Source organism: Coregonus clupeaformis, chromosome 25, assembly GCF_020615455.1.
Source record: "Coregonus clupeaformis isolate EN_2021a chromosome 25, ASM2061545v1, whole genome shotgun sequence".
Classification (NCBI taxonomy): Eukaryota; Metazoa; Chordata; class Actinopteri; order Salmoniformes; family Salmonidae; genus Coregonus; species Coregonus clupeaformis.
Genome location: NC_059216.1, coordinates 31,706,308 through 31,715,610, shown reverse-complemented (window position 1 = coordinate 31,715,610; position 9,303 = coordinate 31,706,308). Strand labels below are relative to the sequence as shown.

At 43.6% G+C, this 9,303-nt stretch overlaps 1 protein-coding gene across 3 annotated transcripts in view; it reads right to left on the bottom strand.

Moving 5' to 3' along the window:
* Nucleotides 1-246: 246 nt before the first annotated feature.
* bcl11ba (BAF chromatin remodeling complex subunit BCL11B a) overlaps nt 247-9,303 on the bottom strand; it is a 58,202-nt gene continuing 49,145 nt past the window's right edge. The window contains exons 3-5 of one of the 3 annotated variants that reach the window (XM_041848123.2): nt 3,277-5,172; nt 2,053-2,122; nt 247-1,190 (exon numbers count right to left, since the gene is read on the bottom strand). In XM_041848123.2, the coding sequence (XP_041704057.2) occupies nt 1,172-1,190; nt 2,053-2,122; nt 3,277-5,172 (1,985 nt within the window). In that variant the 3' untranslated portion in view covers nt 247-1,171. Of the gene's footprint in view, nt 5,173-9,303 lie in introns of all 3 variants that reach the window. The other 2 variants (XM_041848124.2, XM_045207556.1) reach the window with 2 other exon arrangements.

The following is a 9,303-nucleotide window of genomic DNA, read 5'->3' as shown; positions in this document are numbered from 1 at the left end:
AAGAAAAATGTAATATATATTCATATACAGTATATTTATATATATATACTAAAACCCCGTCACCAAAAAAACAATATACACATCGCCACTATGGCATTCAGAGAAACTGTATAAGCAAACTTGAAAAACAAAATACTTTTTTAAAACACACATACACACAATTATTATTTTACCCTTGTACTTGTTTCAATACTGTAAACGTATTTTAAGACAGAGTGCACTAAATAATTTTTTGTTTTGTTTCTGCAGTTCCTGATTTTTTTTGTCCAGTCTCTTCCTTGACTATTGTGTGGCATAACAATCCACTCTGGCCATGTTTCTATCTAGGGACGCAGTCTTGTCCTGAAGTGAAGAATTTGATATATATCTATATATAGGTATGTGCCTTTATATGTACATATGCATACATATATACACACACAGACACATCAATGTTGTGCTGGGTAATCCTAACCTAAATGCAGCTTTGTAATTTTTTTAAAGTAATCTGATATTCTGTTGAAATGTCATAATCAAATTAGAAACTAAGTTGACACATAAATTTGATACATTGTTTTCATTTTGTTCAATTCCTTTGCTTCACAAAAGTGTTGCATTTGTCTTGAGAGACGGTGAATAGGAAGATCAGTATTCAAGGCACACTCATGTCAAATTGAATGGCAGTACAAAAACTGTCCCAATAAATTAATTTTTCTTTTTTATAGTGCCAGCATTGGAAAAGCCACGCCTATAGCAATGCTGGCACTTCAATCTCAGCTGATTCCAAACTCTAGAACCTGTTACCCAGGCCGAATAAATCCAGTCAAAGTAATTTCTTGCTCAGAAGCCGTATTTTCCATTTTCTTTTTTCTTTTTTGTGTGTAAAAAAAAAAATCATGAAGTGCGGGTCAACTGCAAAGAGCTGTTTTAGGTTTTTCTCTTTTTTTCTCAATGACAGATTTTTACCTCAATTCTAAAAAATAAAAAAATAAAAATACTTGGATGTCAAAGGTCAACTTGAGGGGGATTGGAACAGGGGGGTAGGACGGGGTACATTATTCAAAATAACAGGGAGTGGTGATTTGGGCAAAGGTTGGTGCTTGCTGAAGACCGAAAAATCTTTCCTAAAAAGCTCACTCAGCTGTGCATTCTGTGTGTGTCAGAGTTGCTACTTCTCTCAGAATGTGTTCAACTACACATCACAGGGAGCCCTGAATGAGGAAAGAAAGAAAAAATAGTCTTACTGTTTGGGCACACGCTCAACAGACTTCTACAGACACTGTATGTATCTATAACTGTGCAATTTACTGGTCTGCATATCACTAACTAACTGCCACTGGTTCTGTCTTACAGGGGACTTAACAATATTAACCAGAAGAAAAAGTCAACATCATAAACATTTTGACTATGGCACACTATACAATCAGAGTTTTTACTATACAGTATAAATTCATTTTCAAAATGATTGCTAGATATTTCTAGAAAAAAATGCATAGGGCTGTTTTCAAGTGATATCATAAACATTGTCACTGAATGTAATAGTTATTAATAATAATGTTTAAATCAATTGTATGTAATTCTAATCTGGTTAAAGAGGTGACATCCGCTATGGCTGTGACTACCACTACCCAGTCCCATCCTAAACTGAACAATGCAGTAGATGACATATGGACTGATTACAAAAATTATTACCAAGAGTAACATTAAATATGAATGGTGATCAAAACAGAAAAAGAGGACATTTAAAAGATACACCTTCCCTAAAGTATGCGTCTATTTTATGCAGTTTGAAATGGCTGCCAAGTACTGCACCCTGAGTGAGACTGAAGGTGATAAGACTCTCTGTAATGCTACTCTGTACTAAGTGTCCGACAGGGAGTTTGTAATAGTACTGGGAGTTTTAATAGTTAGCTGGCAGAGGAGTGAGAAGGAGTGTGTACCAGAGACAAGGGACAGGGGATTGGGGGAGGGTGTAATCTGTGGGCATGGGCAATTGTGTTAAACTCATCCGTGGAATGATAATGAGGGGGTGAATGGGAAAATAAAGGAGAGGAAAGAGGCCCTATAGCTCACCCTAAGATCTCCCTGCTCTCTCTCGTTATAAAGCTGCGCAGTTTAGCCCGACGGTTTAGCCATCCTACAACTGTGTGATAAAAGATAAAAAAACATCAGTACTTGCATTGTCATAGCATGTATGTTGTGTTCAGGATGAGTTATGGTGAGTTTAGGACAGGCTTGTTTAGATGTAAACAGTGTGAGAGTACTGTGAGGGGCTTCTATAGAAATACACAACCAATATCTCTGTTTTTCTACCGTTGTCTGTCCGGGTTGGTACTAGGTACCGCTAAGCAGCTGCCTTTGTGATAATCTGTTTCTTCTTCTTCTTTCTTTTTAATAGATGTATTTACTCGAGAGGAGGCAGGGTTTGTACTGTCATAATTGACATTAGATGTACTGTCATAATTGACATTCAGTGCTACATATCTAATTAGATTGACATGTTTAAAGTCAGTTCATGCTACAATGCCAAAGGATTGTTGTCCGCGTACGTATATCCTATCATGTATAACAAACAAAAAATAGCTTTCTCAGTTATGCTTTTAAAAAATTTTGAAGATTAAATGTGGCTTCTCTACAAGAAATTACATGTGTAGCTTAAATATACAATTTCCTATGAGCAGCGGCCTAAAGAGTATTCAAATGTTTTTTTTGTCTGCAAAAAAAAATCTCAGGATATCCTCTGGGTTTAAAAAAAAATAAAAATAAAAATCCCAGCAATTAAAATAAAATAAAAACAAATTTTAAATGACTAAATAAAAATGTACCTGCACATGCCAAAATATTACAAAATCCAATAAATACAGAAATTATTGCACAGTTAAAGGCTCCACATATGCTATCATTTAATTCAGCCTCTGACCGACCGCTAAAAAGGATCTGTAGCCAAATGAGGCAGTTAAGATCGGCTTCAATTGGTGCTGTTAATATTTGTTTGTTTGTTAAATTGTTTTTCTCGGTTGGCAGTTTCTCAGGCAAAAACATGAAATTAACCCAAAATTCAATATTTAAGAAAAAGAGTATCCAGCTACCCCTTTTTGTATTTATTTTTAAAATATATAAGTCAATGTGTGGCGAAAGAGGCAAAATAGGAAAATCTGGCTTAGCTTCTCTCGGCTTGCTCAATTTTGACCTCGTTGGTCATCAAATGTTCCCCATGCCACTTTTTCATGTGTTTCTCGAGAGTGCTGTACACGCTGAAGGGCATTTGGCAAATGTCACAGCGGTACACTTCCTTACCCATCTGCCCGTGGGTCTTCATGTGGCGGGTGAGCTTGGAGCTCTGGGCGCAGGCGTAGTTGCACAGCTCACACTTGTAGGGCCTCTCTCCCGTGTGGCTGCGCCGGTGCACTGTCAGGTTGCTGCAGTTCTTGAACACCTTGCCGCAGTACTCGCAGGTGTCGCTCCGTCTGCTCTCCTTGGAGCTGGGCCGGCCAGGTCCCGGGCCCCCCAGGTGAGGAGTGCTGCCCCCGCTGGCTGTGCCGCTGCGCCCCGACAGGCCGCCATCCAGGAGGTCTCCGGGAGGCGTGGAGAAACGCAGGCTGCCGTTCTCAGATGAGTGCTCAGATGAGGTGCCAAAGGGAGATTGTCTGGAGTGGGTAAAGCCCAGGAAAGGGTCTTTGATGAAATGTCGTGAGGCAGCGTATCCCACCAGCCACTGGGAGTAGACGTTCTCAGAGGGGATGAGAGGCGCCGGGGGCATTTCCAGGTCCTTCTCAATCTTGATCCTCTTGGTGGAGGAGTTGGACAAGCAGGGGCTGGTGATGGGCGTGGGTTTGCGGGGGAACAGGCCTGAGAAAGAGTCGCCGGAGCCACAGTTCCTGCCATTGACCGTGGGCTTCTGGTGGTCCCTCTCCATCTGGTGGTGATGGTGCTCCCTCTCCATCTCTCCCACCACAGAGTCCTCGTCCCCAGTGTCCCGTTGCCCGTCGGACCCCCTCTTGGAGAAGTGCATTCGATTTTTACGATTGTCAACTATCAAGTTATTGTACTGCTGTATAGTGCTCAGGCCCACACTCTCCACCATCTTGCCCAGGGAGAGGGCATTCTTCTCGTCTGACGGCGGCTTGGAGCCGTTCTCACGGTTACGGTAGAACTCCATGTTGTCCATGCTGAAGTTTGACTCCGGCCTGCTCTCGTTCTCCAGCTCCTCTTCCTCCTCCTCCTCTTCCTCCTCTTCGCCCTCACCCCTGAAGTCTCCATCTCGGTTCTTCATGCCCTCTCCTGTCACGTCGCTGGTGCCAGGCTCCGGCGAGCTGGTGGTGGAGAGACCGTCGTCAGACCGTCCTGTCAGGGAGCCAGACTTGTGCATGTGTGTCTTCATGTGTCTCTTCAGCTTGCTGGCCTGTGAGCAGGCATGGTCGCACAGCTGACACTTATAGGGCTTCTCCCCGGTGTGGCTCCGCCGGTGGACCACCAGGTTGCTCTGGAACTTGAAGGTCTTCCCACAGAACTCGCATGACTTGCTCTTGGCCTGCGTCTGGGGTGGGGTGGTGCTGTTGGGGGGCATGGGCGGCAGGGGCGGGGTGCTGAGAAAGGGCGACTTTGGGCTGGGCTGGAAGGGGTTGGGGTTGAGCAGGCGGTGCATAGGGTTGGCCCGGCTGGGCGACAGAGGAGGGGTGGCCACGTTGTTGTTCCCCGCCAGCTGCCGGAGCCGCCTGGAGAAGTCCATGGACTGGGATTCAATGGCCATCGGCGTTAGCCGCATCACCCTCTCGAAGGCACTGGGGTGCTGGGAGATGAGCCCCATTTCTTCGGCACTAAGGCGTTCCAGCCGGTGGGGGTCCAGGTGGTGGCGGGGCGGGGGGCTGACGAAGGGAGGCGTGTTGGGGAGGCCTCCACGGTTCTCCATGAAGCCTGGTGGGGGCTCCCGGAGCATGGGCCCGGTCATCCTCAGCAGGTGGAAGGGGTTGTTCTCTCCCAGGAAATTGGTGAGGGGGGACTGGGGGATGGAGTCCTGGCCCATGGGGGGCCCGGGGATGGTGATGCGGGGGGTGAGCGATGCGCTGGAGGGGTTGGACTCCAGGTAGATGCGGATGCCATGGGTGTTCTGGGCGTGCTGTAGAAGGAACCAGGCACTGGGGAAGTGCTGCTTACACGTGGTGCAGATGTAGCTCGAAGGCTCGTCTCTGCCTCCTGCAACACAGGAGAAACACACACAGGAAAGAAAATCATTAAAACATGTTCTTCAAAACAAAATATTTTACAATTAATTAAATGGTAGTGACTTCACATCTATCTGAGGAATTATATTTAGATTTTAGATTTGTTGTGTGTAAAGGTATTCGGAAGTCAGTACAAATCAAACAAGTGTCACCTGTCAAATCATCATGATGGTGCAAAATGCATCATCATGATGATGTGGCAAGTGACAATTTGCTTCTTGAAAGTCCATATCTTGAAAACTTCACTTCTGACATGCAAAATATTTTGGGACTGTATCAATGGTGGACTAATGAAAAAAAATACAAAAATATCGTTTTTGAGTGGTGTTTTCCTTTAAATGGATTTGTGTGTGCATGTATTTCAGTTACCGTAGCTCTTTACAATAAACATATTTCATATGCATGAGGATAATAGTGTGACAGAGTAAAACAGCTGAAACACAAGTGGATATCTGACAGCTGTATTTGCAGGATTTAAAGTCACCGCTGATAAACGTAGTTATCACCCGGTCATGTGTTGATTTATACAAAGAGGGGAACTTTGCAGAGAAAGAGCTGTCGGACACACTTTTGTTATCCACATTATATTTGCCTAATACCTCTAGTAGTGGAAACATCATGTTGTCACATAAATGGGACATACTTATCAGGCTTTTGACAAGTGCATTTCCATAGTCACTGTGGATTGGCCGCCGAGGTGGAAACACTGTATCCACCGGTTTAAATGCTCTTTAATCTCTCCTCCTTACAAATCGCTGAATTATTACACCATGCAAGTGCGTGTGTGCACGTTTTTGTGTGTGAGTGTGTGTGTGTGTGCATCTATAAAACCCGTGGAGCCCTCCAAGCAGAGGGATTTTAATCGTCACGGAGACAGAGACGCCAAAGTAATATGGCTCTATACTAAGAAAGTACAACTTAAAGTGTGATTTAAGGAACTCTTATCACTTTCTAACCAATAAAGGCAATGTGCCTCGAGGAAACAAATAAAAAAGGAAGAAAAAGGAGGGGAGGAAAATAAAAGCTAAGATGGTGGTGCATCAAGATAAATGACTGCTAATAAAGAGGGAGAATACGGATGGAGAGATTGAAACATAAATGTTTACTGGTCTTGGGGTTGTTATTTGGTATTTAAGTCATTGGTATTGAACTGTCATCCACAGGGTGCTTTGTGTCATTCTAGACACACAAATTGACTAAATCATAGCAGATGATACTTCACAGCTTTTGAGGAAAATCTTTTTTCCATGTTTCTAATGTTACAGGTCTTCTTCGTAAAAGAGGTATTCTGACCTCAATGGGAATTCCTGTATAAATATAGGTTGAGTAAAATAAAATAACTCCTTTCGCCATCTCTATTGCTCAACATTGCAAAGGGAGAGTCACTTAATTTAATAACTCTCCACACACATTAAGACGAGGGCTCAAATATTGACTCTGTCATGAGTGACTGTACAGTATAACTAAGGCCTCCCTGGTTCACAGTCGTGAACCTGTGATAATATGGCCTGGGTCCATTCCACCCACACAAAGTCAGGATGGAAATTTGACAATTCAACCTGCACAGACAGACATCTATCAAAGCACATATCTTAGGAACTAAACCCAAAAGCTGCTTTGTCCTGATTCCTTTAGTGATTCGTCTAAGATCAATAAGGATTGGAAAGTGTAAACAGAGCTTTGGCTGTGATGAAACCCGCACTGCTGTAGGTGAGAGAGAGAGAGAGAGAGAGAGAGAGAGAGAGAGAGAGAGAGAGAGAGAGAGAGAGAGAGAGAGAGAGAGAGAGAGAGAGAGAGAGAGAGAGAGAGAGAGAGAGAGAGAGAGAGAGAGAGAGAGAGAGAGAGAGAGAGAGAGAGAGAGTGTTCTAGGCCTGGTGCTTGGCATAGCTCTGTACCTTTAACCAACATGACTAATTGAAGGCCCAGCCTCTGAGTTACACATGCAGTTTGGGTAATGCAAAGGGGACTCGTTACCGCAGCGACACAAACAAGCAGAATATCCAGCACATACAGTGGAGACGGATGCTAAACACAGACTGCCACACTCCTAGGGGGATTGGTGTAAAACACACACACAAACATACCTACAAAGTGGGAAATGGTAATTGTGCTCTTGGAAACGAGTTTCATTTATTTATTAAATGAAAGCTTGTTGTTTTGACCTAATGCGCCAAATTCAGAATACAGAGGAAAACATATGCTGCTGTAATTGTTCAGGTATTTGAGAGGTTTGTGCCTGAGTGTATGTACATTAAGTATGAAATACTCTATACACAAAGGCTCAATAAACATATTTCTCAGATCAAACACGCCATTTGAGTGGCCAGAGTATGTCCCATTGTTCTACAATGTAGTGTGTCCAATGTGTTTAGCCTGTCATTGGTCCACAGGGTAGAGAGCTACAGAGAAAGGCCACATAGGGAGAAGAATAGTGAACACTGGGACACAATACAGATGTAACACAGATGTTCAACCGAGAACACAAAGTCTATTCAGGTCACAGAAATGTGATGCCATCTTATTATTATTTGAATAACAAAAACTATTCAGGAGTGATAAGCAAATACAGTAAATTCATTTTGTTAGAATAAAATGTTATAGGGCTGCTTATTTTCCTCATTTCAAAATGTTTCATATTATAATTTCAAAATGAAAATTGTATTGAGCTTTATTGCATGTACGTTAAATTGTGAATCATGTGCATTTAGAATATACATCCATTAACAAATACTCACGACTGTATTTGATTTCAGCGCTACAGACCGAAGGAAATCTTCAAAATCGTACGATACACAGAACTACTTGTTTTCTACATTATTGTCCAAGAAAACGTTTATTTTTTATTTTTAACACTAACATTTGCATCCTATCAGTTATCGTCATCTGTGTGTCAGCTCAAAGAATGGCTCAATCACTCTGGACAGAAAACCTTTACACCTGCCATCTCTCCTTGCACTTAGAGGAAAGCTGCATTGAAAAGGCCTGAATGTATAAGTGCTTTCCCCACTATACGTGGAGCTGTGTGGGGATGTTATGATATGTTAATGGCTGTCTGTCTGTCTGACGTGTGTGTGTCTGCATCCGTGTGTTACTGTATTGGTGTGTGTGTGTGTGTGTGTGTGTGTGTGTGTGTGTGTGTGTGTGTCTGACGTGTGTTAAGGAGGACAAGGAACAGCTGCTCACCTCAGTACTGAAGCTCTGGCCCTGTAAACCCTTTGACATAATTATAGTGGACACAGTATGCACACACACACACACACACACACACATACATAGACTCCCCTTCAGGCCTCTCAGGACTCTTAAAGGGCTACACATTAACCTACCCCCCACCCTCTGTCAACACCCAGCACTGTTTGTCCCTCGCTCCCCTTCCCCATTCCCCCAACATTAAACTACCCCCCCACACACACACACTCCCAATCCGCTGAAGCCCCCTCACACACACAAATACATTCTTCCACCCCCATCACACAAACTCCTCAAGCCCCCCCAAAACACTTTCCTTACTTCACTTTCCTTACTTCACCCCCCCCCGCCCCCCCGAATGCTCCATAAAGGAATCACAAAACATTGGAAAACAACAAGGGCCTCTGCTTTCTACATATCTCTCTCTCTCTCTCTCTCTCTCTCTCTCTCTCTCTCTCTCTCTCTCTCTCTCTCTCTCATTAATTTCCACCCCACAATTAAGGAAGAATGACTGTCTGCCTCTGTCCGGCATCCACTCCCTGGGATGGTATTAGTGCCCTGTGACGGAGGGAGGTAGTGGAGTTTATTGAGGAGTGTTCACTGTGTGCCCTCCCGGGGGGAAGGAGTCCGACGCAGATGGCAAATAAAGTATGCAGCCCGAGGCGAGAGCACATTATGCTAATTCTCATGTCAGCTGTACTTTAATATACAGCTCTATTTAATCACCCCATTATTTCACATTTCCATATGAAAAAAAGGGAGAGAACGAGGGAGTGGGAAAGAGAGAGAACCTGCGGCACTGCATTGCTCCTGACATCTCTCTCTCTCTCTCTCTCTCTCTCTCTCTCTCTCTCTCTCTCTCTCTCTCTCTCTCTCTCTCTCTCTCTCTCTCTCTCTCTCTCTCTCTCTCTCT